General features: G+C 38.0%; 1 protein-coding gene across 13 annotated transcripts in view; it reads left to right on the top strand.

Annotated features, from left to right (window-relative positions):
- Positions 1-25213, top strand: part of Ccdc18 (coiled-coil domain containing 18) — a 105857-nt gene that overhangs the window by 16055 nt on the left and 64589 nt on the right. For 11 of the 13 annotated variants that reach the window (XM_039092618.2, XM_039092613.2, XM_063273809.1 and 8 more), the window contains 7 exons: positions 1105-1201; positions 4903-5024; positions 10918-11209; positions 13214-13335; positions 14026-14171; positions 18278-18498; positions 21260-21370. In XM_039092618.2, the coding sequence (XP_038948546.1) occupies positions 1105-1201; positions 4903-5024; positions 10918-11209; positions 13214-13335; positions 14026-14171; positions 18278-18498; positions 21260-21370 (1111 nt within the window). The remainder of the gene's footprint in view (positions 1-1104; positions 1202-4902; positions 5025-10917; positions 11210-13213; positions 13336-14025; positions 14172-18277; positions 18499-21259; positions 21371-25213) is intronic. The other 2 variants (XM_039092614.2, XM_039092616.2) reach the window with 2 other exon arrangements.

Here is a 25213-nt window from a genome sequence, read left to right as displayed (position 1 = left end):
TGATACCAGATAAGGCCATCCTCTGCTACATATGTAGTTGGAACTGTGGGTCCCTCCATGTGTACTCTTTGGTTGTTGGTTTAGTTCTTGGTTAACCTCTGAGGGGGTCCCGTTAGTTGATTTTGTTCTTCTTATGGCGTTGCAATCCTCTTCAGCTCCTTTAGTTCTTCATCTAACTCTTCCACTGGGGTCCTTGTGCTCAGTCTGATGGTTGGCTGTTAGAATCTATATCTGTATTGGTCAGGTGCTGGCAGAATATCTATACCAGGCTCTTGTCAGCAAGTGCTTTTTGGCATCAGCAATAGTATCGGGTTTGGTGTCTGCAGATGGGATGAATCCCTAGGTGGGGTGGTCTCTGGATGGCCTTCAGTCTCTGCTCCATTTTTTGTCCCTGCATTTCCTTTAGATAGGAACAATTCTTGGTTAAAATTTTTGTGATGGGTGGGTATCTGATTTTATAAGGCATAATCTTTAGAAATGTGTTGTTCAGTGTAAGAATGCTTCTCTCCTCTGTTTTCCAGATTAGGGGATTGAATTGCCTATACATAGGAATTTGTGTATGTTTCAAAGTTGATAAGTATTTATGTTACATTTTGTTTATGTTGCTAGAGTGAGAAAGTTATTGTAGTAAAACCAACCCATCATTTCATAGTAAAGCCTGTTACTCTCTGTTTTGGATTAAAGGAAAATCTACTATATGCTAGGAAAGATGACACAGTTGGTAAAATCTGCTGCATAAATGTGGGGACCTGAGTTTGGATTTCTGGCACCCACTAGGCACGCTTGCATATACGACCTGTAATCTCAGCACTAGGGAGATGGCACCATGGAGGCTCAGAATTCATTGGCTAGCCAGTCTAGCCAAAACGACGAGCCCTGGTTCAGATAGACCCTGCTCCCAAGAAGAAAGTGGAGAACAGTTGAGGTAGAGAGTTGATGTGACCCTTAGCCTCTAGATGCATGTCCGAATACATGGATGGATAGCCATGCACCCATACATAAAAGCATGTGTACCACATACGCGACACACGTAGACATATATTTGCTTAAAGAGTAACTTCTCAATGCAGAGAATTCCTTTTATTATTTCTTTTTAAACGGTAGAGCTGAACGACAAAGGAATGAAGCACTATATAATGCAGAAGAGCTGAGTAAAGCTTTCCAGCTGTACAAAGAAAAAGTGGCTGAAAAACTGGAAAAGGTGAGAGAAGTGTTTGTTCAGATTCAGTGTCTTGGATTACTGTCCATCGTTAAAAGTAGATAATACATAGAATGTTTTTACCTCTGGAATAATAATTTTAAGATTTTATTCACAATAAAATAAAATTTTTATTTCAATTGGGAGGTGGTGGTGCACTCCAAAATCCCAGCACTTGGGAGGTATAGGCAGGCAGATCTCTGTGAGTTCAAAGCCAGCCTGGTGTACAAAGCTAGTTCTAGGGCAGCCAAGGCTACACAAAAAAACCCCTCTGATTTGAAAAAACAAGACAAACAAAACCCCCAAACTTTTATTTCAAGTTGATTTTTATTTTGTGCTTTTTAAAAAAAAATCATTAATTTTTAAAAAATTACATATATATTTGGGAGGTGGGTGGCTATATGCACATGAGTGTAGGTGCCCATGGAGGCCAGAAGAAAGTCTTGGATCCCCTTGTACTCAAGGTACAGGCAGCTGGGAACTAAACTTGGGTCCCCTCAATAGCAGTGCCTGTTCTTAATAACTGGATTTTTCTCCAGCCCTGTGTATGTTTTGAGATAACCTTTCATGAAGTTATTCAGAGTGCTTCTGCCTCAGCCTCTGAAGAGGCTGGGATTATAGCTACTTGGAACATTATGTCTAACAATATAAAAGGTTCTAAAATATTAGTTAAGGAAGATCTTTACCAATACTTTTATTATCAGAAGAAACTTTTATTGAAGGAAGAGTAAGTACAAGAAAAAAATACAGAGAAAGAAGGAGTAGGTGAGTAGAAGTTGGAATTAGAAAAGCAGAAGCATGAGTTGGGGATTTAGCTCAGTGGTAGAGCGCTTGCCTAGCAAGCACAAGGCCCTGGGTTTGGTCCTCAGCTCTGGGGGGAAAAAAAAAGAAAAAGCAGAAGCAGGAAATTATTGGTTGTATTTAATGGTGGAAATCTTGGACATTAACAAATTGTACAGAGTGAGAGGAAGATGAAAGGTACAACTGTGGACGATCATAAATAGAACAACTTCTGAATATACTGGCAAATGATCAGTTAGGGAACAGTTATCTACAATATATAAATATATAAAATTATTATAATGTTGCAGGTTATTTTGTATTATTAGTATGTGCTAGTTTTAAAAAGATCCTTAAGAAGGTTGCCAGTGTCAGATGTTTCAGATTTGTCAAGAGTAGTGAAGCATGAGACAGCTGCAGTGGGAGAAAGGAAATTTCAGAAAACGTAGCCACTGTTCTGTATATCAAGTGCAGAGGAAATAGGCAGTAGGGAGCAGGGATAAGAGAGTGGAACTTGGCACTAGTTGGGCTATTCAAGATGTTGTAATTGTAGAGAATATGCTTGTTTAGTTTGTGACACCCCCATCACTGCCTGGAGTTGATGATTCTCCTTTCTGAGCTGGTCACCCATACCTGCCCAAGAGCCTCATTCTAACCAAGTACAGACTTTTCCCTTTAATGGAAACATACATACAGATGAAAATGTTTGAAAAGTGCTTTCCATAGGAAAGTTGAGGTATTTTATATTGTGTGTTTTCGGTCTACTGAGATGGGAAGGACTTTGGAGTTACAGGGTGAGCACTTCTCATATGAGATTGAGATGAGAGGGAAAGTAGTCAAAGCCACAGTTTTCAGTGGGAGCATACAAAGGGCAAGAGCATAATACAAATGAACAACTGGCTAGACTGCTGTAAGTCCAGCCTCCTACTGTATGAGGAAGAGTTCAACAAGTTGTCAGTCAGTGGGTTCTAAGGAGAAAGATTGCACTTGCCTTTCCTTTGTAGTAAAGTTGTAAATATGTTTTCATTCTCTCTCCACTTTCTTTCTTCCTCTTTCTTTGCCTCTGTCTGTCTCTGTCCCTGTGTCTGTGTGTGTGTGTGTGTGTGTGTGTGTGTGTGTGTGTGTGTGCGCGCGCGTGTGTGTGTGTGCCTGTGCGTGTGTGTGTGTGCCTGTGCATGTGTGTGTGCACCGTCCATAATGCCCATGTGGAGATTAGAGGACAGTTTATGAGACTTGGATTTTTTCTTTGTACCATGTGAGTTCTAAAAGAAAAATCAGGTCATCAGGTCACACTGTAATTGCCCTTTTCACCAAGATAACTTGCTGGCTGGTAAATGCCATTAAACCATATAAAGTATTAATTTTTTCTAGATATTGTAAATTTACACATGAAATAATCAGAAAACTATTTTTGAAAGCCTTTGTGAAGGTTCTCCTGGGAATGTATGTCTTAGAAGGTACTTTCTTTCAGCAAGGTGATATTAGAGGAAAAATACTTTTTGGAAGAATGTCTTCAAGGAAAAAAGATAATGTAATAGATTTTTAAAAATTTACTTAGTGTTAGTAGTTTTTAATTTTGCTAAGTACAACCATGGAGTTGGATTGACATAACAAAGGATAACATAGGAAATGGAATAGGTTCATTCAGTCCTCCACTCTTGCTCCAACCTGAGCATATTGTAATTTATTATTATCATTATTTGTGTGTGCATATGTGTGTTAGTGTGTGTGCATAACAGTGCACACAAGACAATCAGAGGAGAGTTGTTTTTTTTCTTTCCACCTTCATATGGTGTCTTAGTTAGGCTTTTACTGCTGCGAACAGACACCATGACCAAGGTAACTCTTATAAGGACCTTTAATTGGGGCTGACTTACAGGTTCAGAGGTTCAGTCCATTATCATCAAGACGAGAAAAAGGCAGCATCCAGGCAGGCATGGTGCAGGAGGAGCTGAGAGTTCTACATCTCCATCTGAGGGCTGCTAGGAGATGCTTCCAGGGAGCTAGGATGAGGGTTTTTAAGCCCACACCCACAGTGACACACCCACTCCAACAAGGCCACACCTACTCCAACAAGGGTCAAACATCTTAATAGTGCCACTCCTTGGGCCAAGCGTCAAACTGTCACAAGTGTCTTTTCAGGCACTATGACAAAACACCATCACCAAAGGCAATTTATAGAAGAAAGATTTTAGTTTGGGGTTGATGATTGCAGATGGTTAAGAGTCCATGATGGCAGAGCAAAGGCATGGTGACAAACAGCTGAGAGCTCACATTTGGATCTGCAAGCAGGAAGCAGAGAACACATTGGAAATAATGGCAGTCTTTTGAAACTCCAAACCCACTTCCAGTGACACACCTTTTTCAATAAGGCCACATTTCAATAGGGACTTAATCCTTCCCAAAAGTTCCATTGTTCAAACAGGAGTCTATGGGAGCTAGTCTCATTTAAACCAATGCAAATGGGTTCCAGGGGAGGAACTTAGGTTGTCAGGCTTGCATTATTACACAGAAAGTGCCATACCCACTGATCTACCTTGTTTGCCACTTGGATTGCTGTTTCATTGGGAGTGTTTTAAATTTTCAAAAATAACACTTCCCAAACACAGGCATTGAATTACTTTGATGTGCAATCCCTATCTGAATTGTTTGTCTTGTTCATATTTATTAGCCTGAGCATTTTGCCATCTTTCTTGCCAATCTGTTACTGGCCATTAAGCATTTCTGAGTAGGTAGTAACATCTTCCTTCCTGTCTTTTGTGTTAAGTTGTTTCCTTTCACTATAGTACCAGGGACTTAGATATAAGAAATACTTAGCTTATTCCTGTTTCTTTCCAAAATCACTACTCATAGTTTTAGCTTGAAACAAGGTAAAATGTATGAAGTGAAGTAGTATATTCACTTAAAACAATTTTTTGTTTTAGGTTCAAGTTGAAGAAGAAATATTAGAGAGAAATCTTTGTAACTGTGAAAAGGAAAATAAAAGACTTCAAGAAAAGTGTAATCTGTATAAAAGTGAACTTGAAATTTTGAAAGAGAAATTCAGGTACTTTATTATGGAAAATATTTTTGATATGCAAATATGGCAAAAGGAAACATTTAAAAACACATTTTTTTTTTTATTAACTTGAGTATTTCTTATTTACATTTCGAGTGTTATTCCCTTTCCTGGTTTCCGGGCAAACATCCCCCTAATCCCTCCCCCTCCCCTTGTTTATAGGTGTTCCCCTCCCCATCCTCCCCTCATTGCCGCCCTCCACGAAACAATCTAGTTCACTGGGGGTTCAGTCTTAGCAGGACCCAGGGCTTCCCCTTCCACTGGTGATCTTACTAGGATATTCATTGCTTCCTATGAGGTCAGAGTCCAGGGTCAGTCCATGTATAGTCTTTAGGTAGTGGCTTAGTCCCTGGAAGCTCTGGTTGCTTGGCATTGTTGTTCTTAAGGGGTCTCTAGCCCCTTCAAGCTCTTCCAGTTCTTTCTCTGATTCCTTCAACGGGGGTCCTGTTCTCAGTTCAGTGGTTTGCTGCTGGCATCTGCCTCTGTGTTTGCTGTATTCTGGCTGTGTCTCTCAGGAGAGATCTACATCCGGCTCCTGTTGGCCTGCACTTCTTTGCTTCATCCATCTTGTCTAATTGGATGGCTGTATATGTATGGGCCACATGTGGGGCAGGCTCTGAATGGGTGTTCCTTCTGTGTCTGTTTTAATCTTTGCCTCTCTATTCCCTGTCAAGGGTATTCTTATTCCCCTTTTAAAGAAGGAGTGAAGCATTCACATTTTGATCATCCGTCTTGAGTTTCATTTGTTCTAGGCATCTAGGGTAATTCAAGCATTTGGGCTGATAGCCACTTATCAATGAGTGCATACCATGTGTGTTTTTCTGTGATTGGGTTACCTCACTCAGGATGATATTTTCCAGTTCCAACCATTTGCCTACGAATTTCATAAAGTCATTGTTTTTGATAGCTGAGTAATATTCCATTGTGTAGATGTACCACATTTTCTGTATCCATTCCTCTGTTGAAGGGCATCTGGGTTCTTTCCAGCTTCTGGCTATTATAAATAAGGCTGCTATGAACATAGTGGAGCACGTGTCTTTTTTATATGTTGGGGCATCTTTTAGGTATATGCCCAAGAGAGGTATAGCTGGATCCTCAGGCAGTTCAATGTCCAATTTTCTGAGGAACCTCCAGACTGATTTCCAGAATGGTTGTACTGGTCTGCAATCCCACCAACAATGGAGGAGTGTTCCTCTTTCTCCACATCCTCGTCAGCATCTGCTGTCACCTGAGTTTTTGATCTTAGCCATTCTCACTGGTGTGAGGTGAAATCTCAGGGTTGTTTTGATTTGCATTTCCCTTATGACTAAAGATGTTGAACATTTCTTTAGGTGTTTCTCAGCCATTCGGCATTCCTCAGCTGTAAATTCTTTGTTTAGCTCTGAACCCCATTTTTTAATAGGGTTATTTGTCTCCCTGAGGTCTAACTTCTTGAGTTCTTTGTATATTTTGGATATAAGACCTCTATCTGTTGTAGGATTGGTAAAGATCTTTTCCTAATCTGTTGGTTGCCGTTTTGTCCTAACCACAGTGTCCTTTGCCTTACAGAAGCTTTGCAGTTTTATGAGATCCCATTTGTCGATTCTTGATCTTAGAGCATAAGCCATTGGTGTTTTGTTCAGGAAATTTTTTCCAGTGCCCATGTGTTCGAGATGCTGCCCTAGTTTTTCTTCTATTAGTTTGAGTGTATCTGGTTTGATGTGGAGGTCCTTGATCCACTTGGACTTAAGCTTTGTACAGGGTGATAAGCATGGATAGATCTGCATTCTTCTACATGTTGACCTCCAGTTGAACCAGCACCATTTGCTGAAAATACTATCTTTTTTCCATTGGATGGTTTTGGCTCCTTTGTCAAAAATCAAGTGCCCATAGGTGTGTGGGTTCATTTCTGGGTCTTCAATTCTGTTCCATTGGTCTATCTGTCTGTCTCTGTACCAATACCATGCAGTTTTTTTTATCACTATTGCTCTGTAATACTGCTTGAGTTCAGGGATAGTGATTCCCCCTGAAGTCCTTTTATTGTTGAGGATAGTTTTAGCTATCCTGGGTTTTTTGTTATTCCAGATGAATTTGCAAATTGTTCTGTCTAACTCTTTGAAGAAATGGATTGGTATTTTGATGGGGATTGCATTGAATCTGTAGATCGCTTTTGGTAGAATGGCCATTTTTACTATATTAATCCTGCCAATCCATGAGCATGGGAGATCTTTCCATCTTCTGAGGTCTTCTTCAATTTCTTTCTTCAGAGTCTTCAAGTTCTTATTGAACAGATCTTTTACTTGCTTGGTTAAAGTCACACCGAGGTACTTTATATTATTTGGGTCTATTATGAAGGGTGTCATTTCCCTAATTTCTTTCTCGGCTTCTTTCTCTTTTGTGTAGAGGAAGGCTACTGATTTATTTGAGTTAATTTTATACCCAGCCACTTGGCTGAAGTTGTTTATCAGCTTTAGTAGTTCTCTGGTGGAACTTTTGGGATCACTTAAATATACTATCATATCATCTGCAAATAGTGATATTTTGACTTCTTCTTTTCCGATCTGTATCCCCTTGACCTCCTTTTGTTGTCTGATTGCTCTGGCTAGAACTTCAAGAACTATATTGAATAAGTAGGGAGAGAGTGGGCAGCCTTGTCTAGTCCCTGATTTTAGTGGGATTGCTTCAAGTTTCTCTCCATTTAGTTTAATGTTAGCAACTGGTTTGCTGTATATGGCTTTTACTATGTTTAGGTATGGGCCTTGAATTCCTATTCTTTCCAGGACTTTTATCATGAAGGGGTGTTGAATTTTGTCAAATGCTTTCTCAGCATCTAATGAAATGATCATGTGGTTTTGTTCTTTCAGTTTGTTTATATAATGGATCACGTTGATGGTTTTCCGTATATTAAACCATCCCTGCATGCCTGGGATGAAACCTACTTGGTCATGGTGGATGATTGTTTTGATGTGCTCTTGGATTCGGTTTGCCAGAATTTTATTTTTGCATCGATATTCATAAGGGAAATTGGTCTGAAGTTCTCTTTCTTTGTTGGGTCTTTGTGTGGTTTAGGTATAAGAGTAATTGTGGTTTCATAGAAGGAATTTGGTAGAAAAACACATTTTTTTAAATTGTAAATATGGACATTTTAGTAATTTAGAAGGCTTAAGATTTGTGACTGAAATTTTCTAGGTATAAAACTAATTTTAATATAAGACATCTTAATTCTAACACATTTGTAAATATAGAATAATGCAGATCAATACAGACAAAATGTTTTTAGAGTGTAATTACATTAGCTAGTTATTAAAGATGCTTAAATAGGAAGAAAATTACTCATGAAAATTTTTTTTTTTTAATAAAAGATGAATCAGGCTCCAAGAGCAGCCATTATTATTTTTCCGTAGTAAAGAGGGTAGATTAGGGACTGGTGAGGTGTCTTAACAGATAAAGACTCTTCCTGCACAAATCCGCCATCTGAGTTTGATTGCTGGCACCCATAAAAGAAGAAGGAGAGAACCAGTTCCATGTAGCTGTCCTTCAACACTTACATATGTGCTGCGGTACATGCTGTCCCCAGTCTCTGTCAGTCTCTGTCCCTTCCTACCCCATACACACTAATAATGATGATGAATGAATTAAAAAGTTAAATTAGGTTAAATGTGTTAACTGGGTCTTCTGACTCTGGTGCTCTATATAATAATTTTTTTCATAACTAATAATTTGGTCAACTTTCAGAAGGTAATATTAATCCATTTTTACCATCTCAGACTTAAGGTGGGAAGAACAATTAATATTCTTTTGTCTAATTGTATAATTATAGCACACTTTCCTTAAGGTGGATACATTCAGTATTTTGATAGAGAGATAAAGTTACTAGAGTAATTCCTAGGACTTCATGCTATCAATTATAACATACTAATTATACTCTGATAAAATGCTTGACCACTAACATTTTGTGTTATATTTTATAAAATAACTTTTGAAAAGATTTTATTTTAAATTATGTGTATATGTGTCTGTTTTGGGTGTGAGGTGTTGTGCTAGTGAGTACATTGTCTTTGGAGGTTGGAAGAGGGCATTGGATATCTAGAGCTGGAGTTACAGATAGCTGTGAGCCACCTGACATGGGTGCTGGGATTGGAGCTTAAGTCCCCATACTAGAGTAGCAGAGGCTTTAATTTCTGAGCTGTCTTCCCAGCCTTCATTTTTCTCTTTTCAAAGTACCGATTCTTTGTCCCATTGATTCCTTGTCTCCATTTCAGTAATCTCCTGCCTTCTTTTTCCAAGATGATTTCTCTGTGTAACAGCCCTGGGTGTTCTGGAACTCTTTGTGTACCAGGGTGGACTTTAACTCAGAGATCTGCCTGCTTCTGCCATCCAAATTATGGGTTTAGAGGCCAGCAACTCTATTCCCAGTAATTTCTGCCTGGTTTTAATTATTTATTCTTATCTTTTTATTTTTTTTTCAGACTTTTCTTTTCAAGACAGGGTTTTTCTGTTTAGCCCTGGCTATACTGGAACCTATTCTGTAGATCAGGTTGACCTCAGATCTACCTGACTCTGCCTCCTGAGATTAAAGACACACAGCACCATGCCAGGCATAAATATTTTTCTTTGCCATTTGTTCTCAGAGGAAATTCAGTCTAGAGACATACAGTTTAAGCAGAAGTTTACTTAGCAAAGCAAAGCAAAGCAGAACATGTACACCAGAGGAGAGGAGAGGAGAGGAGAGCAGAGCAGAGCAGAGCAGAGCAGAGCAGAGCAGAGCAGAGCAGAGCAGAGCAGAGCAGAGCAGAGCAGAGCAGAGCAGAGGACAGCAGAGCAGAGCAGAGCAGAGCAGAGCAGAGGAGAGCAGAGCAGAGCAGAGCAGAGCAGAGGAGAGCAGAGCAGAGGAGAGCAGAGCATGCACACCAGAGGAGAGTGCAGTGGGTTGTCCTGAGGTGGCAGGGTAAGAGCTCTTGGTTCTCTGTGTGGACACTTACAGATATTTTTGTAGTGGATGGCATATTCTTGTGGGTGTAGTGACCTTTTTTCCCCTGCCAGATCATGGTGAACAGGATCTTCCCCCAATCCTCTTGAAAGTTCACAAATATGAGAGGGGCAGTTGCCAAAACCACAATGTTGTAGAGATCCTTTTAGTGTACGGTGTTTTGTTAGTTAGTTTGCCTGTGTGGCAGTTAGGAAAGTGCCCCGGCGCCTCAGTTTCTCATGAGTGAGAAGAATACAACTGCAGCTTTAAGGACGTTTAACCACAGTGATGCTTAATGCATGCGTACAATCAGGACACAGCTCTCAATAGTTCCCTGCTTACCTCAGAGCTTACTCCTCATCTCCTAGCTGTTTCCATCCTTTCTCCTTTCTTTCTCACACTGTCACCCAGGCTAATCTAGAGGCGCTGTATAGCTCAGACTCTGCTCTAACTTGGAATAGTTGTTTTGCCTTCATCTCTTGGTTGCTGGTGATACATGTGAGCTACTATGCCTGTCCTCCCATCCTTGTGTCCCTAGGATAAATGCCATTGGGTCATTGTGACTAGTCTTCAGTATGGGCTGTATTAGGTGTACTGGCATTTTGTTGAGGATTTTTGCTATTTTTGTGTAGGATATTGGCCTCTCTTTTACTATTTTTTGTTGTTGTGTCCTTGGTTTAAAGTGAGAGTATATAAATGTGATTATTGAAAATGTGATATTGAAGTGTGTATGGGCTGGAGAGATGGCTCTGAGGTTGAGAGCACTGACTGTTCTTCTAGAGGTCCTGAGTTCAATTCCCAGCAACCACATGGTGTCTCACAACCTCTTCTGGTGTGTCTGAAGTCTGCGACAGTCTATTCACATACATAAAATAAATAAATATTTTTAAAAAATGTGTGCATATTTTACTTTAATGCTTTTTTTCTTTATAGGGAGTTAAAAGAAGACCATTACAGTGGAAAAGAAAAATTAAGGATTATGGCAATGAAAAACTCAGAAGTCATGTCACAGTTAACTGAATCTAGACAATGTATTCTGAAGCTAGAGAGTGAGTTAGAGGACAAAGACGAAATATTACGAGAAAAGTTTTCTTTAATAAATGAAAATCGAGAATTGAAGGTTCGTGTTGCAACACAGAATGAACGACTAGAGTTATGTCAGCAGGATATTGATAATTCAAGGGTGGAACTGAGGAGTTTAGAAAAACTGATATCCCAGATGCCAGTAAGTATGTTTGAAAAGAAATGTAGCAACCTGACTGCAGTGCAGAAGGAACCTGCCTTGTTGCAGAGCATCATTCTGTGGCTGCGTTCCTAGCTTTTGTTCTTGTCCTTGTTTGCTTAGCTAGTTCTCTTGTGGAGTCCCTATGTCCCTCACACTCACCTTTCTCCTCTTTTACCTTTTCTTACTCTCTGAGATGCATATATAAGAACTACACAGAACTTTTGAAGAGTTTCATTGAAGGATTATGTATGTGTTGAAAATTCATTCCTTTAAAGTGTACTATTGAGCAGTCACTACAATCTAGTCTTATACATTTTTATTATACCTGAAATATCCTTTATGTCTCTTCACAATTTAATGCACCCCACTCTGTGAAACCAATAATACTTTGTATTTCTATGAATTTGTCTTTTCTTGACATTTCATATAAATAAAGTTATAATGGCATGTGGATTTTCTTGTATCTGTTTTCTTTTTCTTTTTTTTTTTTTTTTCTTTTTTTTCGGAGCTGGGGACCGAACCCAGGGCCTTGCATTTGCTAGGGAAGCGCTCTACCACTGAGCTAAATCCCCAACCCCTTGTATCTGTTTTCATATTTTGAGGGTCATTCACATTGAGACATGTTAGTATTTTATTTCTTTTTAGTTTTGAATGGTATTCATTTGTGAGCAAGTGTCTTATTGAAGCTCCAGTTGGTGAACATTTGGGCTATTTCGCTTTTAGTCTATATAAATAATGCTACTGCGAATATTGGCATAGAAGTCTTCTTGTTAACACATTTTAATTTCTCTTGGATAGATACCTACTAGCAAAATTTCTTGGAAATACAGTAAATTTATGTCATCATGTTTATAATTCTTTCTCTGCATCCTTGTTGACATTTGTTATATGTCTTGCTGTATCCATCATAGTCTATGTGAACTGGTGTTTCATTAATGGGTTTAATTCTTATTTTTTTGATTGCTAATGTTGAACAGTTTTATACATTCTTATTAAAATAGTGTAGAATTTTAAATATTCATGTATGTCAGTGGGATTAGATACATGAAGAACATTGACAGGTATGAAATAAGGTAAGAATGAGAAATTAAGACATGTATGTCACGGTTTGTTTCGCTTAGTAATGGATGATAGACTGCATGGCAGCCTAACAAGTTTTAAAGTATTGTCAGTCATGGAAATGTGAAGCTGAAAGGAGCTTGGAAATCATCAGATTTGATACTGCTGTTTCACTGTGAAAAGACATGGGTGCAGGGGATACCAGTCTAATGGTCAATTAGCAGGAATAGGTCCCAAGCTCCTTGCCTTTGTTTTATCTGCTTTTCTTAGATTTACCAAGATTTTAGTATACTATTTTTCTCCTTTTAAGACAAATATAATACATTTTAAATTGAAATCCTTACTTGTGTTCAGTGTCAAGAATGATTTCACATATGACTCTAAAAGTGGCTACTATGCATGTTTGATCCTTTGTCTTATAAATGTTAAGTCTGATTTGGAAATGTGAGTTTTTTTAATTTCTAGAAAGCAGAGATGGTTATTGTTTCAAGTTATTAGACATTTGTTCTTTTTCATAACTACTTTTTTTTTTTTTTGGTTCTTTTTTTCGGAGCTGGGGACCGAACCCAGGGCCTTGAGCTTCCTAGGCAAGCGCTCTACCACTGAGCTAAATCCCCAACCCCTCATAACTACTTTTTAAAATCCTGTAATATTTTGAAATTTATATGTATTCTATTCATATCTTAAACATTGCTATGTATAAATGCATCTAAAATGACTGCTTAATGAGTTATTGAAAACACTATGTACATAATATAATTTGCCTTAATTATTATGTTTTGAAATGTATTCATATTGATTTATATAACTCAAACATACTTATATATTCTATTTATAAATGCTAGATTGTTTCATAAAATTCATAGTTTTTTGAGCTGAGTATTAAGAAAACAGTTGTATCACATATGTACTTTAAGTTATGAATGTTTGTTTTTATACTTGCAGTTAAAAAGAGAAATAGTTGGCTTTAAGTCCTCTCTTTCTAAGCACCAGATGAATAGTGTTTCTAATAAGGACAAATGCATTGGCTGCTGTGAGGCAAATAAGTTGGTGATTTCTGAATTGAGGTATACTTTTCAGTTTTTAAAGTTACAGTAAAAAGAATGTTTTGTTGGTCTTCAAATTAAGATGGTTAGTTAATTAGCTTAACAAATAAAAGAAATTACGGAGAATCTTATAAAAATACTGGCTGCCCAAGTTAAAATTGATTCTTTTTTTTTGTGTGTGTGGTTGTTTTAAATCTATTCTAAAAAAATTTACAAGTTGTAAATCCTTTGACCCTTTGCCAGTCCCATATATGACTTTTACTAGCTCATATGGGTCCCATAGTCAATTTTACTAGCTTTTATTATGTTTTTAAAGTGGCTGAAGCAGTTTATAGTCCAGTTAGTGGATTGTGAGAACCTTCATGTCTTAGCTAGGGCATGGTGATGCATGCCTTTAATCCCAGAATTTGGGGGGGGCAGGCCAAACAGATCTCCAAGTTCAAGGCCAGACTGGTCTACAGAGCAAGTTCCAGGACAAGGGCTACAGAGAAACACTGTCTTAAAAAAGAAAGAAAGAAAGAAAGAAAGAGAGAGAGAGAGAGAGAGAGAGAGAGAGAGGGGGAGGGGGGAGGGAGGAGGGAGGGAGGGAGAAAGAAAGAAAGGAAGAAAGAAAGAAAGAAAGAGAGAAAGAGAGAAAGAAAGAAAGAAAGAAAAAAAATTAAAAAAAGAATCTTAAGCAATAACTTCCTGGCTTCTTTTCTTTTGTGCTAGGATTAAGCTTGCAATAAAAGAGGCTGAAATTCAAAAGCTTCATGCAAATCTGACTGTGAACCAGTTGTCTCATAGCATTGTTGCTTATGACAGTCGAGAATGTAGCAGAGTAAACACTTTAGAAACAGAACCTGTAAAACTAGCTGGTGAGTTTATTACATTGAATTACTTTAATAAATGACAATTAGCTTTTGTTGATAGCATTTAAAGGAAAAGATTATTAATTGATAATATTGAAAACATTTAGTCTCCTATTAATACTTACGGTTTGTAAAGACAAGAATTATTGTGTAGTTCTTAGACTTTGCATTGTTTAAAAAATAATATTGCTGCAACAGAATTTATCCAGTGGTGTACGTCTTTCAAATATGCAGCTGGGTTGCTGAGCATGGAGCACACACCTGTAATTCCAGCACCTCGGAGGCAGAGGCAGAGGCAGAGGCAGAGGCAGAGGCAGAGGCAGGTGATCTCTGTGAATTCAGTGACAGCCTGGTGTACATAGTCCAAGGGCAGTCAGAACTACACAGTATAACCCTGTCTTAAAAAAAAACCCCACAGATCTCTATCTCTATCTCTATCTCTATCTCTATCTCTATCTCTATCTCTATCTCTATCTCTATCTCTATCTCTATATCTATATCTATATCTATATCTATATTTGCTTGCATGCAGTTGGCTTGCATGTTTGTTTTTAAGTATGTTTATACAGTTGTTACCATCACCATAGCTGAAACATGTAACATTTTTATCAGGCTCCTTTATAGTCCTTTTCAGTTTTCTTTAGTTTTAATTTTCTGTTGTTGCTTTTCAGTGCTGGGGATTGAGCCAGGGACTGAACTGTATTCCCAGCCCTTTATTAAATTCTCTTAAAAGTGAAAGCTGTTCTTTTCAGATATAAGTACTTAAGGGGATAAACTTTTCTTTAAGTAGTACTTTGCATTCTTCTAGTTTTTATGTCGTACTATCATTTTATACAGTTTAACAAATTCCTTCTTTAGTGATTGAATCTTGGGCTTTGTGTTTCTAAGTCTGACTTATTTTGCTTAGTATTCAGAGATTTTCAAAATATCTTTAAATCAGTAGTAGTCAGGGAACATATTTTATGTAATTTTCTTATTTATTTTTTTAGTAGTTGTTATTCAGCCCAAGGCTTTATGTAGGCCTGGCTGGCCTGGGACTTGCTATGTAGACCAGTCTAGGCTTGAATTCAGAGATCTGCATCTCATTCTGCAGAAGTTTGTGCATATGAGTGCAGTTGACTACAGAAGCCATTAGAGCATATCTGATTGGGGCTGGATTACAAGCATTAGGAGTTGCCTGGCAGGCGTGCTGTAAGACCTCTTAGCTGCTGAACAGTCTGTCCAGCCTCTCTCTCTGTCTTTTAAAATATCAGTCATACTAGGTTTATAGTTTTAGTTTTACATTTTCTTCATACCTGATGAGTTTCAGTATTTTCTTGTAGCAATTATTGAAAGAGTAGTATTAAAACCTTCAAATATATGTGATTGTTGGCTTGTGTGTTGTTTTAGGTCTGTCAGCAAGGAACCATTCTAGCCCAATCTTCCTCCCCTACAAGCAAATAGGAAAAAAAAATACACTGTTTTAAAACTGAGGCTGGCCTTGAACTGACAATGTAACCAAGATGGCTTTGTCATAATACTTTGTTTTAATTGCTCTACTCTCCCAGTTCCTCCCTGTGCTCCCTGCACCTCTGGCTAGTTCCTCCTGTCCCTCTTACACTTCCTCAGCTCATGCATTCCATTAACATGCCCTCTTCACTCCCTTATTCTAATTTCTGTGATTTACACATGTGTGTTCTGTACTGTCACAAACATTTATAATCGAAATCTGAGTTGTACATATTAGAAGAAAAAACATGGTTCTTGTCTTTCTGAGTTTGGCTTATTTCATTTAACATTATCATCTTCATTTGTACCCACTTTCCAGAAAAGGACGTAATGCCACTCTGTGCCTATTCTGTGACATCCATGTTTATTACTACACAGAATGGATGTGCAAGTGTTCTGTGTGTGGTGTTGTCTCTTGTACATAGAGTGGTCTAGCTACAGTATGTTGATTGTAAAGGTTTGAAAACTTCTAGGTTTGGCAAGTTGGCTTAGTGGGTGAAGGTGCTTGCCACCAAGTGTGACCATCTGTGTTCAGTACCAGGGTCACACAGTGAGGAGAGGACTGATTCTAGAAAGGTGTCCTCTGTTCACATGCATTCTGTGGCACATATGCATGCACACATATACAACTTTTCTTAAGAAAAACATCTATTTTGATGTCCATAATGACTTCATATTGTCATTTGTTCTTGATATTAGCCATTCTACTAGTGTGGGGTGGGCTCTCTAGGCAAATTTAATATGCATTCCCTTGATGGCTTAATATGTTGAATTCATTTTCAAGCCATTATTGGCCATTTTTGTTTGTATTTTTTTTGTTAAGCATTCTATCCACTTCATTAGCTCATTTATTGATTAGAGTTTTGTTGTTTAATTTTTACTATTATTTAATATTGTAGATATTCACATGTTTGACCTGTAACTGGCAGACAGTGCAATACACATTTTATTCTGATGATTGATTTACCATGCAGAAACTTAAATTTCATACTAATCTCATTTATCAATTCTTATGACTATTATCTCTGCAATTGGAGTTCTTAAAATCCTTGCCTATATCTTGAAGTGTTTTACAATATTTTCCTCAGATAACTTTAGAATTTCAGATTTTACATCAAGGTATTTGTTCATCTTGAATTGTTATACAGGATAAAGGATAGGGATCTAATTCATTTTTCTCCTTATAGAAATCCACTTTTCCTTGCACATTTTCTTAACATATTCTTTTTTCTAATGTGCATTTTTGACACTCATCAAAAATTAAGTGCTATATCTGTGTGGGCGTCTTTGTGGGTTCTCTACTCCATTGGTCTGCCTAGTACTAATGCTCTTGTGCCAGTACTTTGCCGTTTGCCATTACTTTTCTGTTGTTGTCTTTTTTTTTTTTTTTTTTTTTTTTTTTTTTTGGAGACAGGATCTGTGTATGTAGACCATGCTGGCCTTGTGCTTACTAGATCCATCTGCTTCTGCTTCCCAGGTTCTAGAAGTAAAGGTGTGGGATACCATGCTCAGTAATACCATGCTGGTTTTAACACTACAGGTCTGTAATGTAAATGAGATCAAGTGTTGTGATACCTCTTGTATTCTTCCTGCTAAGCATGGCCTTAGTTATTTGTGATCATTTATGATTCCATATAATGGTGAAACTCGTTTTTTAATTCTGAAAAAATCATTGGAATTTTGATTGATATTATTGAATTGAATCTGTAGTTTGCTTTGAGTACTATGGTCATTTTCACAATGTTAATTCTGCTAATCAATGAGCATAGGAGATCTTTCCAACTAATATTCTTTTCAGTTTCTTTCTACTGTCTCTTAAAATTTTCATTATAGAAGTATTTTATCACCTTAGTCACTTCTAGGTACTTTAAATATTAGATCATGTTGTCTGCAAATTGGGATGATTTAACTTACTTCTTTACTCTCTGTATCTTCCCATCCCCATTTCTGTTTGTTTATTTGTTTGTTTTTTCTTGTCTTATTGCTCCAGCTAAGACTTGAAGCACTGTTAAGACAGTGGTCCCTCTTGTCTCATTCCAGGTTTTGGATTGAAATGTTCTTCATTTTCTCCCCTTTAGTATAATAGTGGCCAAAAGTTTTGTTGTATACAGCTTTTATTATGGTAATATATAGTCCTTCTATGCCTAGTTTCTTCAGGCTTTTTTTTTTTTTTTAGATTTATTTATTTTATGCGTAAGAGTACACTGTAGCTGTTTTCAGACACACCAGAAGAGAGCATCAGATCCCATTACAGATGGTTGTGAGCCACCATGTGGTTGCCGGGAATTGAACTCAGGACCTCTGGGAGAGCAGTCAGTGCTCTAACCGCTGAGCCATCTCTCCAGCCCCCAGGTTTTTTTATTATGAAAGAATATTGAACTTTATTCAAGGCCTTTTGTGCATTAATTGAGATGGTCATATGGTTTTTGTCCTAAAGTTTTTTTTATATATTACACCTACTAATTTGCATATCCTAGTTTATATTATAAACTAAATATAAACCAAATAAAATATAAACTATCTTAGTTTATATTATAAACTAAACTTTATTATTAAATCTTTCAACCATTTAAGTTGATTTTTGATTCCTGAACTTTTAGTAAGAGCAATATTTTTAATTTCAGAAAGCATAAAGGATCAAGGTCAGCAGACAGTGAACAAACAGTATGAAAGAGAGAAGCAACGACTTGCCACTGGAATAGAAGAACTGCGTGCTAAGCTGGTACAGATAGAAGCTGAGAACTCTGACTTGAAGGTTAACATGGCACACAGAACTAGTCAGTTTCAGCTAATTCAAGAGGAGCTGCTAGAGAAAGCTTCAAATGCTAGCAAACTAGAAAATGAAGTAAGTTTGGATTTACCTGGGTTAGAAGTGATAAAGTTTGAGATAGAAACATATTATTACTATGGGATTTTGTTACTATTGAAATCTTGATTTATAAGTCTTTGGAAAATGGTACCATATAAGTTATAAATTCTTTTAAAATCATACTGGAAATGTATGTTTGATTTATATTGAAATTAGGAAAATACTACCTCATGGCTAAAAGATCTCTCAAATTTGATAGAACAAAACACAAGTTATATAATAATAATAATAATAATAATAATAATAATAATAAATGTTTGTAGGTCTTAGACTGTGATTTGAAGAAAAGGAGTGGTATTATAGGATTTCAAATTTTAAAGATTTATTTATTTATTATGTATACAACATTCTCCCTGCATGTATGCTTGCATGCCAGAAGAGGGCATGGGATCCCATTACAGGTGGTTGTGAGCCACCATGTGGTTGCTGGGAATTGAACTCAGGACCTCTGGAAGAGCAGTCAGTGCTCTTAACCACTGAGCCATCCCTCCAGCCTTCCTAATTTTAGCTAACATCAGAGCCACCTTGGAAATCTGTTAACCTTAAGAGTTCTGAGATTCTGGCAGTTGTACTCAGGTGAATAACTCATGAATTCCCATTTTAAAACATTGCACATGAATCTGATGCTGTGGTTATAATCTGAAAAGATAATAATTCATGTTTTCATTATATCATTAGTTCCTTTTTAAAAAGTTATATGTTTATCCTATTTGTTTCTATATGGCATATTTCTTCTGCTTGTAGAACTTCTAAAAAGTTTTCTAGTGCAAATCTACTAGTATAAAAATTCTTGGGGTTGGGGATTTAGCTCAGTGGTAGAGCGCTTGACTAGCAATCCCCAGCTCCGAAAAAAAAGAAAAAAAAATTCTTACAGTTTTTGTCTGAGAAAGTTTCTTCTTCATTCTGAATGTTTTTTATTTATAGATTAGAGACTCTCATAAGCCCCTTAAAATAAATCTTTTTAAGTTGGAATTTTCTTTTACAATATATTTGGTTCATATTTTTCTTTTCCCTCAATTCCTCCCAGATCTTCCCCATCTCCTCCCAATCCACCAAACTCTATGCCATTTCTTTATCTCTCTTTATTAAAAAAAAAAAAGGAATAGGCAAACAAAAGGGAAAAATACACAATTTCCTCAAACCCAAAAGAAACACATACATACCAAAAACATAAAAACAGAACACCCCCCAACCTAATAACAAAAGTCCAAATGCCCTACCGAAACCACTACTCTTTGTGTTTACGTTTACTGCAAGAGGAAACTTCTCTGATAATGGATGAACGAGGCACTGATCTATGAGGATAGCAGAATGGCGTTAGGACTCATTGGTGTGTCCTTTAGCAGAACAGTAGTATTTGGTTTTTCCCTAGGTTCATGGCCTTTCTCGTCCTATTTGGGTTCTTGGCCACCCCAACAGCGTCAGGCATGGGTTCCATCTTATCGAGTGCGCCTCAAGTCCAGTCAGAGAGGGGCTGGCGACTTCTACCACTGTTTGTGCCACCATTACACCAGCATCTCTTGCCGACAGGCCACTGTTTTAGATTGCAGGGTTTTAGCTAGGTTGATGGCTCCCTTTTCCCACTAGTAGGATGCAGGATACCTTCCAGTTTGATGGACACCAGTCAGTAGGGTGCAAGAGGCTCTAGTTAGGCACCAGTTCACTTCTCCATGTTCAATGAGATATATAGGTGTTGTCTTCAATAATTGGGCTTTACCATCAGTTTATGGTGAGGAACCAGGAGCCTTGACAATAGCCTGAGATGTTTGAGGCATTGTCTCCCTGTTTATGGTAACTCCATTTATGTTTCTTTTGTGTGTGTGTGTGTGTGTGTGTGTGTGTGTGTGTGTGTGTGTGTGTGTAGGGATGGTTCTATTAAAAACTAAGTTGCATTCTCTTTGACCGCTGAAATGACTTTTAGTGTTAGTTGCCCCTCCCTATATTCCTTCCCCTACCCCTCTTCCATCCCTCTCCCAGTTCAACTTCTCCTTGTTCAATGAGATATATAGGTGTTGTCTTCAATAATTGGGCTTTACCATCTATCTGTTTATCGTGAGGAACCAGGAGCCTTAACAATAGCCTGAGATGTTTGGTAATTGAACTCAGGTTCTCTGCAAGGGCAGCAAGTATTCTGAACCACTGAACCAAGTCTCCACCTTTGACTTTATATTTTCAGACTTATAACCAACTGTAATGAAAATACTTTTTACATAGAAACTTATAGCTATGGAAAGGAGATTTAGTTAACTTATAATTACAACCATGTGTCAAACTTTGGAAATGCTGATTATAATAACCTTTAAATCATAAATATAACAGAAAAGCAAAACAAATATAGCATAGTCTACTTGAACATATTAAATACAGTGGAAGAAAGAGAAATACGAAATACTTATCTCTACCTTTTTTACTATTTTGTTTTTTTTTTCTAAATTCTTCTAATTTGTGTTGTTTTTTTTTTTTTTGGCCAGTATTTGGGCTTGAGTGGAGGCTTAGCTCACGTTAGGAAGGCAGTGTACTGACAAGTTGCATCACCAGCCTAATTTTCAAGTAAGGTAAACTAAGGTTATTCACTGCATAGTCTAAGTATCCATTACCATAAAACGTTTTCCAGGTTACTACAGTGTAGTCAGTCAGGCTTTGGAATGAGGAGCAGATATTGACTTTAAGATGCAAGTTAGTACTTTTAAAGCTGTGTTTTGTGTTTGGTTTTTTTTTTTTTTTTTTTTTTTTCCAGATGACGAAGAAATGTTCTCAACTTTTAATTCTAGAGAAACAGCTGGAAGAAAAAATTAATGAATATTCTTCTATTGCTGCAAAAAATGCAGAACTTGAACAGGAGCTCATGGTAAAATTTACCTTTTTGTTTTTTTAAAGTTGTTATGTCTATTTGATTTATGATATATTTGACTTTGAAGTTACTTTGTTGGTTTCTAATTGATATTACTGAGTTAAAGGTAATACTGCACTGTTACTCTTTCAGGACCTCTAGCCTGTTTTTCTTTTGTGTTTGAAATTGCAGCCTTAACATTCAGTGTGCACATTTACACTTGCTATGTCTTTTTCATGTGTGGAGCTGCCCTCAGCCATGAGTGCATAGATAGCATCTAGACATCAACACTGGGTGATTGTTTTTTATTTTTAAGTTTGTTTGTTGTGAGACAGGATCCCACTATATGGTCCTAGCTGGTCCTGAACTCACAGAGATCTTCCTGCCTTTATTCCCTAAGAACTGGGATTGAAGGCCTCTGCCACTACACCAGACACACTGAGTATCTTCCTGTGCATGTGGAGATCAGAGGACAGTTTTCAGAAGACAGTGGATTCCAGGGGCTAAATTCAAGTCATCGGACTTGGTGCCAAGTGTCTTTGCCCTGGAACCACTTTACTCTGTTTTGTGTTTTGAAGTACTGGCTGGAGTGTGTTGTAGAGAGTCCCTTCTCCAGTCACTTGTGCTCTTGCATTTGAGTGTCTGTTTTCAAACTCTGTTAGGCTTTCTGCTGTAGACTGTAGGGAATACTTGTTCTTAGTGCTTGGTTTTAACCCTAGCTCCTTCTCCTACCCAGTGGAGTCTTAGGTCTGCTATCCTAATAGTATACCAGATTTCTGCAAGTTGTGGCTGTGTTTCTACTGCTTCATCTCCTCCTAGTCTTCCTCCTCCTCTTCCTCTCCTCCCATGTCTGCCTCCTCATGTTTTTCTTACCTTTCCTTCACCTCCAATATCTCTCTTCTACTTATCTAAGTCTATAACTGTATTTTTTATTTGACCCATTGTGCTTTTATCTCTTAACATTTCTGTCTGTATTTCCAGATCTCTCTGTGTTTCATTTTAACCTACAATGTTACCTTATTTTATACATATTGATTATTTTCTCATCTGTTTTGCTAGTTTCCTTGTTGTATAGTTTACGTGCTTATACAATCCTTGGATTTATGCCATTAATCCATACATTTGCTTGTTTGTATCCTCTTTGAGATCATTGATTTATTTTTAATTTTTCTTTCCTTGGAAATACAGTTTTTATATAATATAATCTGAATTCAGTTACTCTTCCCCTTCCTTCTCAATTCCTCCCCCACCTCCCATCTCATCTACATCCATAATAATAAAATAAAGTGAAATAAAAGAACCAAACAAGTTGGAGTATGACTAAGCAACCAAACAAGAAAAAGAGCCAGAGAAGAAGCATAGAAGTGCATATAGACAGACACACATGTCAGTACACACAGCAATCCTATATGAATCCTATAAGAAGTGCATATAGACAGACACACATGTCGGTATACACAGCAATCCTATATGAATCCTATAAGAAGTGCATATAGACACAGACACACATGTCAGTACACACAGCAACCCTATATGAATCCTATAAGAAATGCATATAGACACAGACACACACATGTCGGTATACACAGCAACCCTATATGAATCCTATAAGAAATGCATATAGACACAGACACACACATGTCTGTACATATAGGAATCCCATAAAACTTAAAACCACGCCACTTCTTTTTTTTTTTTGTTCTTTTTTTTCTTTTTTTTTCCGGAGCTGGGGACCGAACCCAGGGCCTTGCGCTTCCTAGGTAAGTGCTCTACCACTGAGCTAAATCCCCAGCCCTAAAACTTAAAACCAAAGTCAAAATACACAAAGCACTTGCAAGGGGAAATAAAAAAGTACCATGACTTAATGTTATGAGACAGAGAGCCTCCAAAGATGTCATTGAGTTCATTTTATTTCGGCCATCTACCTTAAGAATGGTTTGTTTCCCCAGTGAGACTCTCTTGGAGAAAATTAATTTTTCATTTTCCAGTAGCTACCAATTGGAGATCACTCTAGGTTAGGGATGGGGGTGTGTGTCTACTTCTCTGCTCAGCTTAGGTGTGGTGTGGACTAGTAAAGGCCCTGTGAATGCTGCCACCGTCTCTGAGTTCAGATAGATGTGTGACCAGCAGTGCTGTGTCAGAAGGACTTGATTCTTTGGTGTCTTCCATCTCTCTGGCTCTTAAATACTTTCTGCCTCCTCATACCCAAGAGTCCTGCAGGGAGGGATTGAGTGGAAACATTCTTTATAACTGAGTGTCCCAAGGGCTTTCACTGTCTGCATAATGTCTGGGTCTGCGGCTCTGGACTTATTACCATCTGCTTTAGGAAGAAGTTTCTCTGATGACTGAGGAAGCCACTGGTCTATGAGTGCAGCATAATGTGGTTAGGAGTCATTTTGTTACTGTTTCTTTAGCAGAGCAGTATTCCCCCTAGTTTCCTGGCCTATCTGGTTTCAGACTCTTGGCCTCCCAAACAATTTTGGGTATGAGTTTCATCTTGTGGAGTAGGCCTTAAGTCAGATCAGTTATTGATTGGTTACTCCCACAAGCTCTACTCCACTACTGCACCTCAGTATCTTTTAGGTAGGTCATTTTTTGGAGGTGGAAGGATTTGTAGCTGATTGGGTGTTTAGCTTTTCCCTTTAGTAGTGCCCAGAGTACTTTCCAGTACCATGAATGTAGGGGGAGCCTCTATGTAGGAACCAGCTCAACTTCTCCTGTTCAGTGAGTTGTGTAGGTTCTGTCTTCAACAATAGCACCTTACCGTTAGTTTGTGTAGAGCCACCAATAGCTTTGGAAATAGCTTGGGTTGTTTGGGGGTTCCCATGGGGCTCCTTGGGCCAACAACTTGACCATGTAACCCATTCTCAGTACTGGCAGCTTCATTTGGTGCTGAGAGATGTCCACTTGGGGCTCTGTGTCCTGCTGGTTTCCATATGGTCCCTCAAGTGGCCCTTAGCTTTAGCTGTCCCTCTGTCCCTCTGGATTCCATCCTTCATCCCCTCTTCCCTCTCACTCCACTTGATCCATACATTCCAGTCAGTCCCCATCCTACCTCATCTATAGTTATTCCATTTCTCCTTCCCAGAGAGACCACCCTCCCCTCCAGTCTCTTACTCTATACGTAACCTCTTCAGTTATTAGTCTGTAGCATGTGTGTAATGACTTGACAGCTAACATCTACATATAAGTAAATACGTATCAAAAATCTAGCCATTTGATTTTTCCAAATGACGACTTAGGATCTAGATGCTGTGGTGAAAGCCTGTTAGCTCAAAGAGGCAGAGAAAGCACCCAGCTGACCTTCCTACTCCACTGACTTCTCAGAAGAAAAATGTCCAAGAAGGAAAAAGTTCTTTCTCCTTCTCCCCAATGTCTTAAAAATGCTTCAACTCAAAGACCATTCTTTCTGTTTACTTATGTTCACTCCCTGTCAGCTGTTTGCTTGCTCCACCTCTACCTACAGTTGTCTTTATTTAGCTCTTGGATTAAAGGTGTGTACTAAGGCTGAACCATACCACAAGTACAGTAGACAAAAAGCTCTAGGATCAAAGGCTGAGCTATATAACTAGAAATAGATTCTTTTTTTTTTTTTTTTGGTTTTTTTTTTTTTTTTCCGGAGCTGGGGACGGAACCCAGGGCCTTGCGCTTCCTAGGCAAGCGCTCTACCACTGAGCTAAATCCCCAACCCCCAGAAATAGATTCTTACAGTTCATAATCTAGGGGTTCACAAAAGGATCAAATCCTGGAAAAAAGGTCTTCAATTCTGCTCCATTGATCAGTGTGTCTCTTTTGTGCCAATATAATACCGTCTCTGTAGTACAGTTGAGGCCAGGGATGGTGATACCTCCAGAAATTTTT

This window comes from Rattus norvegicus, chromosome 14 (assembly GCF_036323735.1).
Source record: "Rattus norvegicus strain BN/NHsdMcwi chromosome 14, GRCr8, whole genome shotgun sequence".
Lineage (NCBI taxonomy): Eukaryota > Metazoa > Chordata > Mammalia > Rodentia > Muridae > Rattus > Rattus norvegicus.
Note: the sequence above shows the minus strand (reverse complement) of the source record. Positions and strands in the feature narration are given on the sequence as shown.